Here is a 20925-nt window from a genome sequence, read left to right as displayed (position 1 = left end):
CATGAGACAGTGGTCTTTTAATGTCTCTCATTGTATTCTAGGTATCTATATTAGAAATCAGTTTGGTAATATACAAAATGCTCAAAGGAAGTTGGAAATAAAGCTAGTGAATGCACATAACAATTCCTTTTAAATAGTTTCTATAATATTTTTAATGTATTAAAAATTTTAAATGTATGTTTAAAACTTAAATTGAAGATGACATGACTTTCTGGAGGTGGTAAGTATTTTTCACTGTGTTTGGTGTCCCCATCTTAATTAATTAAATTTCTACACCTCCCATCTCACCCTGGGTGGTTCGCTAATAATGATGCCTAATTGGATCAAAATATTGATGCAGAGATTAAAGTTAACTTTATAACTAAACAATGCAGGACTTAAGGAAAGATCTGTCCCAGAACAGTCAATGCCAAGAAGTGCTGAAGAGGTTATCCAACCTGCAGAAAAGCCACATGTGAAAACGGGTAAGTCCTTAATAATACAAAACTCTCAGAATATGAGATCTGCAATTACAACATTTTGCGATGATTGAAAAATTACAACATTTATTCTGTGCTTCCCGTGAATTTTTTCAGATATTACAGTGTTGATTTCTATTTAGCTTATTCTTTGTTTTTAGTTATTTTTTTAAGGCAGTGAAGAATTTTTTTCCTGATTGATATAATCTTCAGAAATAATTCCAAAATCAATATTTCAAAAAAATGAATTGAAAGTCAAATCTAATGCCTATTTCAGATGTAAAATGGCAGCTACAGTTAGATGAAATTGGCTAAGATGTATAATTATTTAATTGTTAATTTAATAGTTTAGTTAATAGTTATACATGAAATGATAAAGAGTTTTTAAATAGATGCTTTGAAATATCAATAAAACATCCTACTTAAATTTACTAATATAGGGACATATACAAAGAATCACCATTGAGGAGATGGCCCATTTAAAAATGGCTATTATTGTGGGTATGTTTTATATATATTACATGACAAGAGTGATTTGCTGAAATTAATAATAAAATTTCGAATGTAGAAATTTTGATTAATTGCAAAGATGAAAATGCTAGAATTATTTTCAAAAGCCGCAAATTATATAGCAAGAATATACAAGTTTGAAGGTTCTGACTTGGATAATCGCTCTTAGGCCTTGCTCATTGGTGGAGCTAAAAGGCAAGCCACCTTCCAAATTAAAATGCTTTTAATGTCCAGTCTGTACATATTGGAAATGGCATTCTAGCAAATACTTGGACTAAAGCCATTTAAAGCTTTATAAAGTAACAACTAAAGAGGGCTTTGAAATAAATTGGCAACCATTGTAAATCACAAGGAAGAAAGGTGACTGAATCTGCAGTTGTTGGAATTTCTAAGTAATTTTCAGGAATTCTCCATGTAAAAATATAGTAATCTGCATAACATCACATAGCCATATTAGTATAGTGCTCATGGGATACAGTAATTTGTTGGAAACATAAATTCTATTTTTAACTTTGGCCCCATACTGATACACTATTTTAATCCTGGAATCTATTCACAGATCTTAAGGTTCCCTTAAAACCTGTTGCCTTATCAAAGACAAGCTATAATTAAGTATTTCTTGTAGGCTATGCTTGCTCATCCTTAGATATGTCAAAATACAACCTAGAAATGTGTTAAGATAAAAATTTCAGAAGTACATTTTTACATTAGGTAACAAATTCCATTCCAAGCCCTATATAGCAAAACTGCTTACACTATAAAATGGATGGATTGAGATTAGTTGCCTTATCCAATTTACTGTCTTTTCTTCACCTGAAGTTTTTTATTATGATTTCTACTAATATACACATTTGCAAAATACATGAATTGGTAGCCAAATGCTTACATGAATAAAAATGTAGTATGTTACACACACACATACACATATGGAACACAATAAAAAGAAAATATTTGTTGAATGATTAAATGTGATATTTTCTTTTTTTTTTTAAACAAATGCAAATGTTTTGTATTTTTAAAAAATTTGAAAATGATATCACATTTAATCTTGTTTCAACTTATTCCAAGCTCTGGACAAAGTTGAAGCAGGTGTAAATAATGGTAGAAAAATCAAAACAGCAAGTTGTGTGGCTGTTTTGAGGTCAGATATATGTGTCAATTTTTAGTTTTCTCAGATCATTGGAAGAAGCTTTTAAATATATTTAAGAAGTTGTAAGAATCATTTAAAAATAGTAGAATGAACCGGAAAGGCAACATCTGAAATGCCAGTGTAAAACATAGATTACATAGTTGAGAAAGATTGACAATTACAAATTATTTTAAGGATAAAATATATTAATTTTCTCTAGGTACCTATTTTCCATTTTCTGTTATTTCAAGTTCTGTTCATATTTTTCAGTAATTGTTGATATATTTTCTAAACTTATGCAGAACACATACATTTTAAAACAGAACCTGAAGATGAAATTGAGGCCTTACTACATGAAGTTCTTGACTCACAACTTGGTATGAATGTATCCTAGATTCATTTTTTTTTTCAAATGTGTAGATTCTTCCTTTTTTTAGAAAAATAGTCTGCCACTACTTCGATCTATGTAAGAGAGTTTATAACATCTGTTTATCCCTCTGTTGCTTTAACAATTATTTCTTCCTGAGGTGGAAAAATATTGTCTTTGCATAGCTTGTAGAACTTTCCCATGATAAGTGTAAATGTTTCTGGCATAATCTATTCGTACTTGGACTTCAATAAGGTATTAGACAAAGTAGACCACTTTTTGGTAAGATAGAAAAATGTGAGATGGAGAGCATCACTACCAGACGGGTATGTAACTGTCTGATCAACTGCACTCAACATATAGTCCTCAATGAAACTACATCTACATGGAGAGAAGTATGCAGTGGGGTACCCAAAGGTTTTATCTTAGGCCCCATACTCTTCAATAGCTTCATAAATGATTTAGATAAGGGGATAGAAGGGGAACTCATCAAATTTGCAGGTGACATCAAGCTGGGGGCAGTAGCCAACACTTTAGAAGGTAGGCTTAAGTTCCAGAAGGATCTTGACAGACTTGAACACTGGGTCCTATCCAACAAAATGCAGTTAACTGATGAGAAAAGTAAGACTTAGACAAGAAAAATAACAGGAATAGAATAGTTGGCACCTGCTTCATCAGCAGTATCTTTCAGAAAAGGATCTAGGACTCCTAGTGGACAATCATTTAAGTATAAGCCAACAATGTACTGCAACTGCCAAATATCCAGCGCAATTCTAGGCTAGAGGGATAGAATCAAAATCACATGAGGTGTTAGTATTTTTTTATATTGCTTTTTAGTAAGGCCAGTCTTGGAGTAGTGCATCCAGTTTTGTTCACCATGCTACAAAAAGAAAACAAAAAAAAACCCATGAGACTCTACAAAGAGTGTATAGAAGAATACAGAGATGATTGGGAGGCTAAACCATATGATGGTTTCAAGAACTGGGTATATCTAGCAATCTTCCAATATTTAAGGGGTTGTCACACCAAAGGGAAGGGCAACTTATTCTCCAAAGCACCTGAGGGCGGAACAAGAAGCGTAAAGTTTTTATAAAGCCTTGGTAAGATCACAATTGGGATAAGGAGAAATTTCCTGACAGAACAATTAATCAGTGGAAAGGCTTACCTCCAGAAGTTGTGGATGCTCCATCACTGGAGGTTTTTAAGAAAAGATAGGACAGCCTGAATTAGTATAGGGTCTCCTGCTTGAGCAGGGGATTATACTAGAAACCTCCAATGTAGAATAGAATAGAATAGAATAATAACTTTATTGTCACTTTGAATGTACACTAATTAGCATACATTAAAATGAAATTTCGTTGCATACAGCTCAAAAGAGTCACCATCTCAATATACACTACATAAACATGACTAAATACATAAATACAAAATTATGTATATACTCACATATACTGTAATATATGACACAGAAAAACAACACAGTCTAGTTCGGATGTATATATGTACATGGTGACAAAAACAATTCTTGCGAGTTTACCAGGTGGATGGCATAGGGAACAAAGCTGTTACAGAATCTGGTATTCCTGCTAGAAATATTTTGAATATCCATTCCCACTTCCCTTATTCTATTATTATGTAATGGACTTATACAATGTGAGTGAGTAAGTGAGTGAGTGAGTGAGTGAGTGAATGAATGAATGAATGAATGAATCACTAAGATGCCAAAATTACCCATTTTAATTTTAATACCCTTTAGTTTTGTAGCCAAGTACAGATTAAAGAAAAATATACACAAAAATGTACAGACTAGTTTAATGATTTTTGTGGAGAACAGACTATTTAAATCATTAAAAATATTGAAAATTTTATTGAAATATTGAAAATTGTAAGGTTTAAAATTTAAGCATCACTGTTTATGCTTTTTTATTAGGAAAGATGCAATTTCTGTTACTGTTTTAAATGGATGTTTGATTTCATGAAATTAAGGCTGTTTACTGGAATTCAAAGTCATCTCTTTTTTTCAAAAAAGAAAAAGGTGAACTAGGTGAAGAAAAAGGTGAAATAGAAAAAGGTGAAATAGATGAACACCATGAAGAAACAGATTTTCAGGAGGAGGAAGAAGAAGAAGACAATAGTGAACTATCTGAAGAACCCACAACAGAACAGAGTTATGAAAAAGAACAAGAAGACAAAATACCTGAAATAACAGAGAAATCAAGTTCTACCCAAGAAGGTATCTCAGTTGTGAAGAAAAATAACCATATTTATTAGATTATGTAGCATTTAATTTTCTGAAGCAATTCAGAGAGGCATTGGAGGTTTTAAAGTTTAAGATGTATGTAGCTCTGAGTTTGTTGTAATCATTCACTTAAACCTTTGTGATGTTGTCTATGTATTGTATTTGTATAATAATTTGTATGTGTGTGTGTGTATTTATTTTACACTTAGATAAAGGCCTGGTTGTATTCAAATGCAAGAAAAAAGAATTATAAGAAAACTTTCATAGTTCTGAGACTCGCTCACAATCCTTGAATTTTAATACCAGTTATCATATAGAATGGGCCTCTATGTTTGGAACTTATAGATTAATTTAATTTAGTAAATTTGAAATTTTGCAGTATTTTCTCTAATTTTTGTACATATTTACTTTCAGAACCTGCAAATCACTACCAACCCAAGGATCAAGAAGAATATGACACCAAAGGTATCTAATGTCTGTCATAATTTGATAGAAGAGTTAGATATAAGATGGACTTATATAAAAGTGTTTTAAATTAATAAATAAACTAATAACTTTCTAGTGCCACAAAGTGACTAAGTACTGAATATGCAGGAATTGCATATTATATTCAGCACTTTCAGTGAATTTTTTATATAGAAAAAAAGTGAATCTAAAGGACCAAGGACTCCTGAATCTAAAGTTTTGATAAAGAGTTTCAACAATTCAATTATGACTTAAAATAAATTTACTTTATATTATTTTATGTAAAATTGCTGACTGAGAAAAGGTTAATTAGTACACTAGGAAAAGGCATACACGTATGGGCGATCTATACAAAAATTGTCAGTGCTTGAATCTCACATATGCAAAATTGCTACTGTGATAACCAGTTGGAGATTTGTAGAACATTTTCTTCTGGGTCAGATACAGATTTCTTTCCTGTTACCTTATTTCACTGAATTTTTAAACTATTGGCTTGAGATTTGTGGCAGCAATATTAAACATCTCCTATCCTGGCAGTATATTAATGGTTTTTGTAATATAATATGGCATTCCTAATTTTCAGTTTTAAACGACTATTCTCACGTGGAAGAAGGCACAAATGAGCCAGAAATCCCAGGTATGTCTGATTTATATTAATATAAGTGAAATATATTTAATGATGTGTAAAAGTAGATTGTTAAAAGTACATAATAGATCTGTCAATAATTTTCTTTTACTATCCTTTAATTGTATAACCTGCCTTTTCTATTTGAGTGATCAAGACTAATAAGTATCTTGCTTGTTTTTGGTCATAAAAATTAATGTTATTCTACCTAGCAAATGGGACTAAGACTTCTTTCTGAATTTAGAAAAAACTCCCTTCGGTTGCATGCACTGATTTCAAACTTAATTTGCTTAGCTCTATCTTAAAAGGAAGAATGAAAAATTTCACACACACACACACACAACACAGACTGTATATTTGGAAAGAACATGGAAAAGAGAATTGTTCATGTTCCCAAATATGTTCCTTACTAGTTGTCAGTAATTTTAAGCCTGAAGAAGTAGGGTTAATTTTTCTTAACAGATTCATCTTTGGGAGAACAAAAAGTTACTTCATGATATTATAAAACTGTGATAAGTTGTTTGAAGAATATGACTGAGCAGGAAAGAAAGCATATGCACTCAGTCTTTTAAGCTTCTCCTAGAGAGTCTGGTCATTTCCAGTTTTGTGAATCAAATGGAATTAGTAATGTGAAACTATGTATAAGTGTGTGGAATGGTAAGTAACAGTTGGGGAGAAAATAATCTTATATATTTAAACAAAAAATAGTAATTACAATAAATACTGTGACACACTTTCTAGGTGGCAAGTACAAGTGAGGAACACATATGTGAAAGAACAGCAGCTTTCATCCGTGTAGAAATCAGTATGATACTTAAGGGGGTCATGATTTCCATTTTCGGTCATAATACCTCTGAAAGGGTATACTTTATGAACAAGATTGCAAAACACCATGTATCTTACAGATCTTAATATTCTTTTCAATTGCAGAATCTGCTCCAGAAAATACAGAACAGCCTGACCATGTGGAAGAAGAAGGTATGTTTTTTCATGGTTTTCTAATAGGATTTCAGTAGTGATTATCAGCACGGCATTGTTTTCCATTCATCTGTCATATCAAATAAATAATGCCATATTTTAAGTCTCTTTCAGTGAATGCTAATTAACTTATGTGTTCCCAAAGTTTTCCCCATTTGACTCCATATAAATTCTGTGATTATATGATGTTTACATAGTCTTTTTCCAGCTGATTGGTATCTTCTGCTGATGGAGATCTGTTTTGTTTGCTGAACACATAAGAGTGATGTAGAAAAACAATGACAGAGCGCTGAGTGGATAGGAAAGAGCTGGCTCATCAAGTTTGCAAAACCTAATACGTCAGTGCAAATAAATTGCCATGCCAAACCAACCAGAAACAATGTTGTGGGCAAAGATCTTGGTATCCTTCTACTTTTTCCCAAAGAATCCCAATGTGTTGTAAAGTATGTTGAAACTGACCCAAGGAAATGGCATTCACCATTTAATTCCAGATACTTTGCTTTCAATGCATAACATATTCTTGTAAACAGTGTGTGTGTGTGTGTGTGTTGTGTATGGTATTCAGCTTTGTTCAGATATTTTCCACGTCATTATAGTTGTGCTTTTAAAGTTGTAGAAACGTTTCGGCAGAATCTCATCTGCCATCATCAGGCTTCTGTATAGTGTTCGTATATATATATATATATATGCAGGTCTTGGCATGTTCGGGTCTTTTCCCGTGTAAGATTGAGAGTATCTTGGCGATGTTTTGATGAGGTCCCACTTGCCATCTTCAGACTTCATGAGCAAAGCGTGATACTTCGTCTATAATAGCAGAAAATTTTAATTCATAGCAGCTTACCATTCAATGTTTAATTTTAAGATATGCAATCTGTTCTTTTTAGAATTAGAGACAGAAGAGTTCACTGAGCATACTGGTATGTAGATTCCTATTTATTTACTGTGCATTAAATGTTTACAGTATCTACATCTAGTCTACTCAACATTTGGATGTAAATTGACCAAGAAATACATTTAATACATTCCTCTGCAGTTTTAAAAAATAAGTTAATATTGAGGGAATACCTCAACAAGTACACTGACTCTTTTATGTGTGATCTATGTATTCACATAGAATAAAAAAGTTTTTTTTCTGAAAGTTTACAATTACAAGAAAATGTTATCAACATTTTAGTCAATGATAGGAAGTGTTCTGTTGCTATAATTCTAATAATTGATTTACATTTTGTTTTTAAATTTGACACAGAGCACTGATAACCAATTTCAACTTTCCTTCTTTTTAATGAAAAGTAATATTTTAATGCAAGCTGTTACATTCCAAATTGTGGCCTTCTGAATCCATTTGTTTTCTAACTCTATATAGCACAGAATATATTCTTCATCTGCGTGTTTTCAAATAGATAGTAATGGCACTCTTACTTCAGATACATAACATTTAATTGAACACTTATAATATTGTTTTTATTTTAATAGCCTGCATTGGTTTGTGTCTGACAATAAATTAAACATTTCTATAAACATAGGCAAAGTGAAGAAATAATAGTACAATTAGAACGAGGAATTGTAATTGTTACAGAATCATTTATTGCTGGATTTCAGGTACCCTACTTAGCAGCAGCTGCAATGCTTACTTTCAACTCCTACTAAAAAGCACAGTAGAAACAAGAGATTGTACATATTCTTACTTATTTAATATTGTATGATGACTACATATCCTGTATAGAATAGAAAATATAGGAAACATCCATTAATTAAGTATTCTTATGTGGATTCATAAAGTGAAATAAAAAACATACATTGAATAAAAATATAAAATATATAAAAATCTGCTTTTACATTGGTAAGCAAGGACATACTGAATAAATATCTCTTGAACAGTACTATCTTCCTGGTAGAACTATAAGTAATAAAATACTTCAAACATCAGTAATACAATCAACTGAAAATGCTACATATAGAGTGCTTCCAGCTATAGCTTTATACTTTTTAAAGTAAGCTACTTTCGTAAATGTTTTTATTTTATTAGTTATATTTTCCTAAAACTTCCATTTTTATTTGTTTTTGTTACAATAAATCTACAGAAACAATTGACCATCCAGAACAAATACATGAACGTAAGTATAAATTGGTCACTTTTATTTCTAAGGATTTTAGGGCAATACGTTATGAGGAAATATTTATTTTTAGCTTTCATTTTCTGGTTACTCCCACCACATTTTAAAGCAAAGATTCACACAAGCAAAATAGGTAAAACCAACGCAAGTATTATGTGTGGTCAAATACTTTCTGATGAGCAAGATCCAAGTGATATGGTTCGCAGGGCATTTGCTTCAGAAGAATAAAAAAAAATCTAAATGGGGTTGCAATCATTTAACTGAAACGCCACTTCTTTTTATCTATGTCAGGTATGACATGTTAAAAAAAGGCCTTTGAATCCACAGTTACAGATGTCATTATGACACATGATTAAGCATTTTGCATGTAATTGTGATGCTCAGAATATATGGAATATATAGTTTGAGCAAGATGGCTATTCTCTTATCTTTAGAAAAGTCAAAGTTCCAATCACCCTTGTATTGTATGGAGCATTCGTGGGTAATCTCAAGTGTCCTTTATCCAAAGAGGATTACAAAGAGCTAGCCTACTTGCCACTTCTTCATTCCTCTATAGTCATCAGTTCTGCTTTTAGTGAAGAATTATTCCAGGTTACTATTTCTTCTCTGGAAGTCCAGCCTCATGAAATTGAATAGGTTGTATTTTAAAATCAGCACACATGGAATAGAGCTACACAAAAGAAAATGAAGAATAAATGTTCCTTGAAAGTATTGGTGATTATTTCTAGTGAAAGAACATAGAACATAAACTGAAGATTTGGAGCATAGCACAAATTGCCATCCCATCTCTCCCTGGTCCCCAAAAGTAAACACTGTTGTATATTAAAAAAAGTATTCTTTCTCTTACCAGAAGTAGTTGATTTTTCAATGTGCTGAAATATTTGAGCACTTGAAGTTTAGAGAAATAGATGAAATGTTCTTTTTTTAAAGGATTGTTGAATACACATTAAATTGAATAATCAACCTGACAGGCACTGGTTTTCCTCCTGTTACTTGTTTAAACCAAACTGAGATGAAAATTTTGGCCAAATTTAAATATATTTTACATATATTAATAAAATATATTTACATATATCAGTAAAAAGGAAAACTATATTTTTATATTCTGTTATTTATAGTGTTTTAAAATGCTACAACCTGAGATGTGCAGCTTTATATCAAATAAAGAAAGGTTACCACTAAGATTATAGAAAAAGCCTTATCCATCACATTAGCCATTTTGGATGTCAAGGACATGACTTTATTCATCTCAGCAACAATCTAAAAAAAATCATTGTTGGACTTCCGGTTAGAGCTTCTTCGGCAACAGACTGAAGCCTTGTCTCTGTGAGGTTTCGATCCGTGCTCGCCGCTGGAGCACCCCGAGCCGGCTGGTTTCGGGGCTAAGCCACCCCGTAGAGGTGGTGAAGAAGGGGGAGACTGCCTGCAGGGTTGAGGAGAGCCGCATCTCTCCTCCCCAGCTGGCCATACTCCCTTTCCCGAAGGCGGTTGTAGCGGTGGTCAGAAATGACCACCACAAAGAAGAACTCGACCGGAAAAGAATGTGCAGGAGGAAAATAAGAAGAGAAAGTTTTGGTTGACCGGGTCAAACAGCAAAACCAACAAATAAGGTACCCTGGAATTGAAACTATTAAAAAAAAACACAATAACATTGTTCCCTAAGAAGATTTTTAAGCTGCGAAGAAGAAAAAAAAGGGAAAAGATTTGGTTTTTTTTTCTCCTTTTCCTATACTGACAGCTAAGAGACTTAAGCAAGAAATTGGAAAAAAATCCACTTTGACATTAATAGGCATTTAATGCTGAAAATAAAAAGTCAAAGGGATAATAAAGATTTCTGGATAATCAAAAGCTTTTGAAAACAGGAAAGGAGAGAAAAAGAATAAAAGGGCAGGATCTGGAAGGGAGGAGACTGCCTGGAATTAAAAAGAACTTACAGCAAAATCTCAACAAGACTTCCAAAAGATACAGTTTAACTGAAACATCGCAACAAAAAACCCAGGAAGAGAAAGTGGAAAAAGAAATAAGAAGAAACAGCTTGGGACTATTTGGATTACTTGATGATCTCTGGATTTTTGGTTATTGTATTTGAATGACTAAATCAATCGGGTGGTTGTTTAAAACTGTTTAAAATGGCTCTACTTTTGGAAGAACTGAAAATGGAACTTAAAAAGTACAAAGAAGATGCACAAGAAGGGAGAGGTTCTTTTGGCTTCGTATTTCAGTTCTTAGAAATGGAGATTTGGAACTATGAGAAACAACAAGAAATGCCTGCAGAACAAGAAGATTGCGACAAAGAAGGAGCCATCTTTAATGAACAAGTAATCTTAGGTGGGGGAAAAAAGGAAAGGTGGGAAAGAGAATGGAAAGTTTAAGATTGGGAAAAACCCCCCCCCCCCAAAAAAAAAAATAGAGTGAAAAATAAGTATAAAATCAGAAAGCAACAGAAGAGGGAAATGCAGAAAAGAGAATTAGAAGTAGAGAAACAAGGGGGTAAAAAGGGGACTGAGAAGATGAGAGGGAAGAAAGGAAGGAAAAGAAGTTATAAAGGACAGAAACAAAATATAGAGAAACGGCCTATTTAGAGATAATGGGTGAAAATTTAATGGAAAAAGGGATTCTGCAAAGGTACATAAGATAGTATTGTTATATTAGAAATAGAAATAATTTTATAAAATATGCAATGTATGATTAAAATGTTTGATAAAATAGCTATTGTAATTATAAATAAATGTAACAAAATGAATATTTAATGATTTACAAAACATGAAGAGAAATAAGGGAAAAAATAATTATGGAGATTATACGTGTCTTTAAGGAAGTATGATATTTAATTGAAAAGAAATGTTAAAGATGTTAAGATTTTAATGATTATTAATGATAGAACTGAATTGGAATGGAATGAGGGTTTATAATTACATATATTTATAATCCTTTTTTAAAAAAAATATAGTGTGTATTATAAGAATGTTCCAAGCAGAATTCGATTGGAAGTTATGTATTATGTATTATATTGAAGGTCATAACCTTAAGGTATATATTGAAGTTTAAATAAGAGTTGAATGGATGTAATTAAAAGATATAAAGGTGTCATACTCCAATTAGTAACTACAGGAGAAAACTTGTTTAATGAGAAAAGATAATATGAAATTGAAACAGAACAGACAAAAGTATAAATATAATGATTTGAATTGAGATGAGATAATCAAAATAAAATTGAGAAAATTAAGAGGGGAAAAACTATATAGAAAATGTAGAATAGTATAAGATATGGAATAGAACACAAAAAGGAGCATGAAATTGCGTTTTGTGTCTGTATAAAGAAGTTCAACCCGGGACCATGCTATTTTCAAAAAAGATATATTTTGTATGTGTGAAAACCCAAATAAAACTTTATTTAAAAAAAATCATTGTTGAAATATGCCTTATTGTGCCTAATGAGTTTTCCATAATAATTTATTAATAGATATGTTATTATTTCCTTAGGTGATGCAGATGTTTCAGATTCTGCTACTGAACCTATTCAGTCAGGTATATATCTATTAATTATCTTAAGATAAAAAAATGAAAAAGAAATTATGAATTATTGTAAATATGTTGTTAAGTTCATTTATATGCATTTTATACAAACAATTTTGGAATAAAAAATACAGTATTGCAAGAAAGCTTCACTGTATAATTTGGAACCAATGAAGATAGTCCTTGACTTACAACCGTAATGGAGCCTGCTTACTGCAATTATCAGTGGTGACAGTCATAAAGCAGATCAACAGGGGTCTGACCCAATTTTATTATTCATTCATTCATTCAATTTCTATAGCCACTCATTTCAGTCAATGATTCTGGGCAGCTTACAATTCAAAAAACATGTTACAATTGAAATATTGAAAATATTTTAAAACAATAAAAACTAAATAAATACAGATAGTAGCCAAGATTGTTGGCCAATTAGCAATACAGCAAGGAAATGGGGCCCTTAACACATTTAGTACACTGGGCATGGAATATAGACAGGTTTTTAGGGCCTTACAAAAGACTAACAGGTTTCATTCTAATCATCCAGTGTTCCATAAAACAGGGGCCACTGCAGAGAAACCCTCAGTGACCTTTTTAAAAAACTTTTTCATTCACTTTTTGTGGCAATCTTTAAACCACTCAGCATTGTCATTAAGTGAATGCACAGATATTGAGCAAATGCATGGTCATTGAGAGGTCGTTATGGGGCACTTTTCCCCAAACAAGAAGTGAATACTAGGTTTTGGGGGGGAATTTTATAAATGGTAGTCATACAAGGTGAAGAGAAGTGGGAAAGGGCGGGGGGGAACTTGCCTTTAGGAGCCCCCCGCAGGTACCATTCACCTGGTATAGTTCAAACAATGTGAGAAATGGTGGGAACGCATGTTTTAAAATAGGCCTAAATTTTTTTGGGGGGGGGGGGCTTAATTTCACCTCAAGCGTATAAAACATGCTGGGCCTTCCTATTGGGGGGCGTATTGTTGGAGAAACATGGTACAAAGACCATATCTAGAGTACTGCATCCAGTTTTTGTCACCACATTATAAAAAAGATGCTGAGACCCCAGAAAAAGTACAGAGAAGAGCAACCAGGATGATTAGGGGACTGAAGACTAAAACATATGAAGAACAGTTGCAGGAACTGGGCATGGCTAGTGTAGTGAAGAGAAGGACCAGGGGAGACATGATAGCAGTGTTCCAATATTTGAGGGACTATCACAGGGAGGAAGGGGTCAAGCTATTTTCTAAAGCACCTGTTGGCCAGACAAGGAATAATGGATGGAAACTGAACAAGGAAAGATTTAACCTGGAAATAAGAAGAAACTTTCTGACAGTGAGAACAATCAACCAATGGAACAGCTTGCCCTCAGAAGTTGTGGGAGTGTCATCACTTGAGACTTTCAAGAAGAAATTGGACTGCCATTTGTCAGAAATGGTGTAGGGTCTCCCACTTGGGCAAGAGTTGGACTAGATGACCTATAAGGTCCTTTCCAACTCTGATTATCTGTTTATCTGTTTATCCTTTGGTAATCATTGCAATTATTGCTATCACATTTGTATATTCCTTGGCATTTATTTCTGGTTTATATGTTTGAATGTGTGCATATAAGTATGGATTTTCCAATTATATGTGAAGTCCTTGGGAATAGATTTGGAATTAATTCTTGTTTGAGTGGGTAAGAGCATTATGAGTTATCAGGAAAAACAGGGGGAGGGACAGCAAATGTATGCCTTCTGCAGCTCCATGAATGAAGTAGGAGACAAAAAAATTAGCATTTACTTAAAGCAGATTAGATACAAAATTGTGTTATTTTTCTAGCTATTTGGCACAAGTACACAAGTCAGATTATTGCAAAGATTTAGCTCTGGGACCAAAGCTTTGATATCTACAGGTAATTTTTGAATTACAACTATTCATTTAGTGACCATTCAAGTTATAACAGTACTTTAAAAAGTGACTTATGGTCATTTTTTACACTTAACAACTGTTGCAGCATCCCCATAGTTACCTGATCAAAATTGGCCATTGACCTGTGTTTATGATGGTTGCAGTATCCTGGGGACATGTGATCATCTTTTGCAACCTTCAGATAAGCAAAATCAGTGGGAAAGCCAGAGTAGCTTAACAACCGTGTTACTAACTTAACAATTGCAGTAAATCACTTAACAATTGTAGCAAGAAAGAAAATGAGGCAAAACTCATTTAGCTATCTTCTTAGCAACAGAAACTTTGGGTTCAATTGTGGTTGTAAGTTGAGGACTACTTGTATAAAGAGGCAAAAAAGAGTTAAATTTTGAATTGAGAGAAGTCCTACAAAGAACATTAATCACTTTAACAGCAAGGGTTAAGTGGGACAAACGTGGATCATATTTCCTACCCATCATTTCATTTTGCATTCCCTTGCAGCAATTTTGGAAACAAAATTCCCATTTCCACCTGACTTGAGTCTTTTAGTTTCTGTTAATGTTAAAGGTGATATGTGCCACTAGACCAGACACTATCTTGGTTGGGGTATTATGGTTAACAAGTGTGTTCTATCTTGTTTTTGATCTCTGTTTTTTATTTTGCTATACTCTGTATAATTTAATCTATCCCTTATAATTCAGAATAAGGTTACATATACTGTTAATACTTATTACACATTAGTTTCTTTTATTGAAATTACTGAGCCGATTTCAAGAAGCAAGTGTACATAATTTAAAAATACCATTTCCCCCCAACTTGTTCATAGCACACAAGGAGGAACATACAGAAGATCATGTGGCTGCTCAACAGCATGATACAGGTTAGTACAATATTTGTCCATTCAAACTATTACTTTGCATATAATAGCACTAGTAACTGGATCTGACCAAAACTGCTGCAAAGATATGTAAATATATTTTCTCCTTTTATATTGATATGATATAAGCAGAATTATTTTATAACAATATACATTTGAGTTACTTTTTATCAACTACTATGTACACAAGAAGTTATCCATGAACAGTAAAAAGGCACCTTAAGTGTAAATAGTAATAATTGGCAGTTGCTGATATAACTATTCAATATAACAATCTGTCTATGGATTGTTTCCTTTCTATGTAGGAATTTTATCCTATTTGAATAAACCCAACTTTGGCAGAATGTTACCCTTCTTTGCCATGTAAGGACTTTAAACATATTTGTACCATTTGATTTCTGAGAAAAGATTGTTTTAGTAATCCTAGAATGCTGTAATAACATCTATAAGCTTGTGTCATAATAATTGACTAAAAATCTTTGAATTACAGAAGTTCCTGTTCACACAGAAGATTATACAGAGGATGATATAATTGGTAAGTTAGCTCTTCAGATTCTTATCTTTAATTAAAAGTAATTTTCACACTGTTCTCATAAGACACATTTTACATAAAGGTAGAAATAAAACTCCTAAGCAGATTTGAGGTTTGTAGCCAAAGTTAAAAAGATAAAGTTTTTTCTTGATAAATACATAGATTTTAGGAATTATTTTTCTTTAAGTAGAACAAGCAATAATGGTGAGGTTGATATTTTTATGTATTTCTAGCACTTTCCCCCTTTTTATTTCAAAGAATCCTATATTTTATCATTGTATTTATTCAGGTTAGCAATTCAACATCTAATTTAATAATAGCATTTAATAAAACAGCTGATGATAGTTACATTTTTTAATATATCAATTAGTCTTTAAATAATGGTATAGATAAAACCATGAAATTTAAAGTCTTTGAATTGGACAAAAATTATATTAAAAATGAGATAAGTATAAAATAGGATTATTGATAGCAGATAACTTACTGCAATTAAAAAAACACATGTCTGTAGAAGAGTGTTAATTTATGTTAATTTGGGGGAGCTACTGATCTGCAACAGGAACTCTTCAAATCTGATTCCATGATGTATTTCTATTTTAATTTTCAAAATATACTCATGGAAAGCACATAGTTATAAGGTGTTCTGTGAGACCAGAAATTCAGTTTACATCTTGATGTGGCATGTAATAGCCATATATGAGATGTATAGCAAAATATGATATAGCATAACCTATTACCTCTCCTACATTCACTGCACTTTTCCATCATCTACGATATAGCAAAATCATCTCAAATCTTCTAGGTTTGTGGCTCCTATTAGTACGAACTCTAAGCAGAGGGGCAGACATATGGCAGGGCAGTTTAATACGTGTGATCGCATGGATAAACATGGAATTCTTTCCTATAAATTTAGCCTGCTGCTAGAAAGTTGATTGTCAGGAAACAGGAACTGTATAATTGGTTTCATCTAAATAACCATGTTAGTTTTGCATGTTTTTCAGGATTAGAAAAATAGTGAACTGAAATTCCAGAAACCCCTTTCATTTTCTATATTCTTTCTCTAATACAAATTTTGAACTTATCGTTGAAAAGTAGATTAGTAACATAGATCTTCAAGAACTTAAGTGAAATAGCTGCTTAATCAGTTTTTTTAAAGCTGCATTTTTGAGAGGGGCAAATTATGGCTTACAGCAGGGATCCCCAACCTTTTTGACGCCGCGGCCCGGTACCGGCATCAGCTGGGCGCCGCGGCCCGGTACCGGCATCAACTGGGCGCCGCCATCTTTTTGACGAAAAAGTGCTTCCGGTGACCTCACGGAAGCACTTTTTCGTCAAAAGATGCCGGCGCCAGCGCTGCCCGGTGAGCTTTTTCGGTAGAAATGGCTTTCTACCTGGAAAAGCTCACCAAGCATAGAGCGCCGCCATCTTTGATGAAAAGTGCTTCCAGTGAGCTTTCTACCCGGAAAAGCTCACTGGAAGCACTTTTACAAAAAAAAGATGGCGGCCCCAGCAACCAGCGGCCCGGTAAGAGTTGTTCCGCGGATCGGTATCGGTCCGCGGACCGGGCGGTTGGGGACCCCTGGCTTACAGGGTTTTGGTTGGAGTTTTTTTTATGTGTAATGTTCATTTATTGTTTAAAAAGAACTAGAAAAAGAAATCCTTAAGAGCATTATTTCTTTCAGTTTTAAAAATATTTTAATTTTAAATGAGCAAATTATATTGCATTTAATTTTAGCTAATATTCACACATAATTTTTAGTAGTAATAAGAATCTAAACTTTGCCAATTTTTATCCATCATGGTATGGATTACCCATACTATTAAACAGTAATAGTTCAGTGCAGGTAATGTTCCATTTCAGGGTTGCTGATATGCACTCCCCCCAAGTATTCAAAACTGGCACTGAATTTTAGACAGATAACAACAGTCAGCAGTGTGAGTCAAATGTCTCAGAGAGCTTGCCTGACTAGTCCAAGAAACAATAACATAAGCCAAATACATTCCAAGACTCACAGGATGCCAAATTAGATAGTCAGTTGGTCCAATGGTCAAGTGTCAGGAACAAAAAACAAGAACTAGAAAGTCAAACAAATGTTTCCAACACAGACTACAAGCAAAGGAGCTAGCTAAATCTAGTTAACCAATTGGCTATAATTACACATGCCTTGCCCTTTCTTAGTGAGAAGCCTCCTCAGGTCACCTTAATATTTGTCTAGACTTGGGGCTTGGAGATTGTTGCCTCATCATCCAACAGTTCCAGTTGAACAGGAGATCCCTGTGGCTGATCAGCCTTCATTGAATCCTGGCTTCCTGGTTCTTTAGCCTGACTATCCTGAAGCACAGATTCAGCTGGAGTAACATTGTCAGATGCCAAGTGAAAGTCAAACTTTGACTATATAAGAGTCCTCATTTAGTGATCGCAGTTGGGTTGGGACTGCTAAGTGAAATAGTCAGTAAGTAGTAAACAACTGTGACAACTTATTATTAGCCACAACTGTACTTTCCTTTTCTCTACTTCCCTGCCCTTTGAAATTCTTGTCTCAGCAACAATGCTAGGATAGCCACTTCAAAACTGACGAGACAATTAGTTTCACACCTTTTGCTTTTGTTTGCCTCTTAAACTCCCTGACCCTTTGGAATACTCACTCAGATGTTGGTATAATTAATAAGAAAGGAATTAATGTTTGTATTTGACATTCAGTGGAGAACAAGGTTTTACAAGAGAGTAAGCAGGCACATGATGAGGAATTCACCTTGAAAACAATGTACTATTGCAGGCAGCTACACTCAGGAAACAGCCAGTATATTCCCCATTGTGTGCCTGCTTATAATCTTGAAATCCCTTCTTCTCCAATCTGTTTACTCTGCAAAGAGGGAGGGAATGAATCAGATGCAAGAGAGTGCCTACAGAAATCACTTGTATTTTCTTCTTTCTCTCCCTCCACCAGCTAAAAAGATTTTGGCTGTATATATAAATTCTGTGTGTGTGTGTGTGTGTGTGTGTGTGTGTATGCTTGTAATCAAGAGCAAGTAGTTTATAGAAAATAGCTATTAGAGTGTTATTTGTGGCTTCAAACTATGAAATTGATGTTTATTTTTCATTATATTTATTGATATAAGTAACCTTGATTTTTTAAAAAGTCTTACCACGTATATTCAGTAACTATTGTATGGATTTACATATCTCTGAACAATATACAAATAGAAAATGTATCGATTTTGTTGTAAAATATGTATTTCCCTTTATGGGTTAGTCAGGAAAGCACAAACTATTAATATACAATTAATAAAATATCTATATTAATATAGGTATTTAGGTATACATGGCTTAGTTTGCATTTTATAGCATAGCTCCTTCCTCCAATACAAGTGCTGAGGAATATATCGGGGATGGTTCTTCTTAGGACACAATCTTCTGGGACATATCTCTAGCTTGGCTGTAGTGGGACTGGGATGCAAGACTAGACAACTGCTTGAATGAATTTTACCATCTTAACTAGTGGTAAAGTTGAGTTGATGTGAAAGCTTTCTGGACAGCCCATAGAGTAATTGCTAAGTATTTCAATTGTACTTTTGGTGATACAGCTCCTTCTACTGTATCTTATTATGTTACAGTGGTCTGAATAAGAATGTTTAGTTCAGTTGCAACTGATTTATATTTGAACATTAACTGGCACATGGAATTGTAACTCCATTCTCATAATTTCCCTCAAAAGACCCCAGTAAATAAACTACTTATATTTCTGTGGTTTTGGTCTTGAGACATCCATAATGGTTCCCATATCTGATGCTATTAATACCCTTGCACAGATTTCTTATTTAATCCAGTTCCTGTATGTACTGTATTTAATTCCTGCAATTTCCAGGATGATATTTGCCTTGACTCTTTCTTTTTGGCACAGTTTGAAGATATATTTCTTTATATTAAATGTTTGATATGATAGAACCAGAGGATAATACAAGCAATTTTAGATTTCTTTTCTACTTAAACACTGGTTTGCTATTTTTTCTACCTTCATGTTCATGATTTACAGATTGGTACCATGTTTCTCATAAAATAAGACCGGGTCTTATTTTTTTTTCAGCCCCCAAAAAACGGCTAGGACATCTTTTGTGGGGTGACTTAATTCCCCCCGTGCATCCTCACCTAGAGCGCCCTGCGGGCAGCCATGCCTCACCACCAGCTGCTCCTAACAGCCCATCATGGCGGAGTGTGGAGGGCTCCTTACCTCCACCAAGTGCCTTTGCTGCAGACCCAGCTATGGTGCTGGTTGCAGCGGGCAGGCGGGGGCATCGTGGATGTTGGCGTCAGCATGGCACTTTTCATCGTGAGAACTTCAGTGCCCACCACTGCTGCTTTCCCTTCTGCCCGTGCCGTTGCCACATTTGGAGTGCTGTGCATTCTTCCACCAGCAGCATTTCAGCCGCTTCTGGGGCCGGGGAGCCGCCTCCGTAGCTTCCACGAGTGCTGGTGCAGGTTGGGTCAGCGGGCGGGTGGCGTCGGCATAGGTGGCAGCGACAAGGCTCTTTACGTCATGAAGCTACAGAGGCAACGGCACGGGCAGAAGGGAAAGCAGCAGCAGCGGGCACTGAAGGTCTCGCGATGAAAAGTGCCACGCCGACACTGATATCCACACCGCCCCCACCCGCCCGCTGACCCAGCCTGCAACCAGCACCATACCCGAGTCTGCAGCAAAGGCGCTTGGTGGAGGTAGGGAACTCTCTGCACTTTGCCATCATTGGCCATTAGGAGCTGCTGGTGGCAAGGCATGGCTGCCCTCGGGGCGCTCCTAGCGACAAGTTCCTCCCCGCTCTTCCCCCCCATTTCGCATGTTTTAAAATAGGCCTAAATTTGGGGGGGGGGCTTAATTTCACCTTATGCCTAGAAAACATGCTGGGACTTCCTATTGGGGGGAGCATATTGTTGGAGAAACACGGTAGCTGAAATAATATATTATGATTTGAAGATAAAGACTTAATTCCAGTCTATTTGTTCTCAACTTCTATATTCCTTCTGTATACATATAAACCATTTTTTCAAACATTCTGCCACAATGTCTAAGATCAAAAAACCGAAGCCCAAACTAGTACCAAAGACAGTCTCTTCCACATGCAAATGATTGCCACTTATTTTCCAATGAGGATTTTGAAAAACATTCTGACATAAGCCAAATTTGTTCATCATTTGGGTACTCCAGCTTTCATAAATATGA

At 34.3% G+C, this 20925-nt stretch overlaps 1 protein-coding gene across 1 annotated transcript in view; it reads left to right on the top strand.

Moving 5' to 3' along the window:
- Positions 1-20925, top strand: part of ASPH (aspartate beta-hydroxylase) — a 109071-nt gene that overhangs the window by 45447 nt on the left and 42699 nt on the right. Inside the window, exons 5-15 of the mRNA XM_087961782.1 lie at positions 375-464; positions 2400-2474; positions 4494-4697; positions 5118-5168; positions 5752-5805; positions 6724-6771; positions 7656-7688; positions 8853-8885; positions 12369-12413; positions 15130-15183; positions 15671-15715. Coding sequence (XP_087817908.1) covers positions 375-464; positions 2400-2474; positions 4494-4697; positions 5118-5168; positions 5752-5805; positions 6724-6771; positions 7656-7688; positions 8853-8885; positions 12369-12413; positions 15130-15183; positions 15671-15715 — 732 coding nt within the window. The remainder of the gene's footprint in view (positions 1-374; positions 465-2399; positions 2475-4493; positions 4698-5117; positions 5169-5751; positions 5806-6723; positions 6772-7655; positions 7689-8852; positions 8886-12368; positions 12414-15129; positions 15184-15670; positions 15716-20925) is intronic.

This window comes from Notechis scutatus, chromosome 3 (assembly GCF_049901735.1).
Source record: "Notechis scutatus isolate UNSWTSFEM ecotype Mainland chromosome 3, rNotScu1.2, whole genome shotgun sequence".
In the NCBI taxonomy this organism is placed as follows: Eukaryota; Metazoa; Chordata; class Lepidosauria; order Squamata; family Elapidae; genus Notechis; species Notechis scutatus.
The sequence above is the reverse complement of the archived record's forward strand: the minus strand, read 5'-3'. Positions and strand labels throughout refer to the sequence as shown.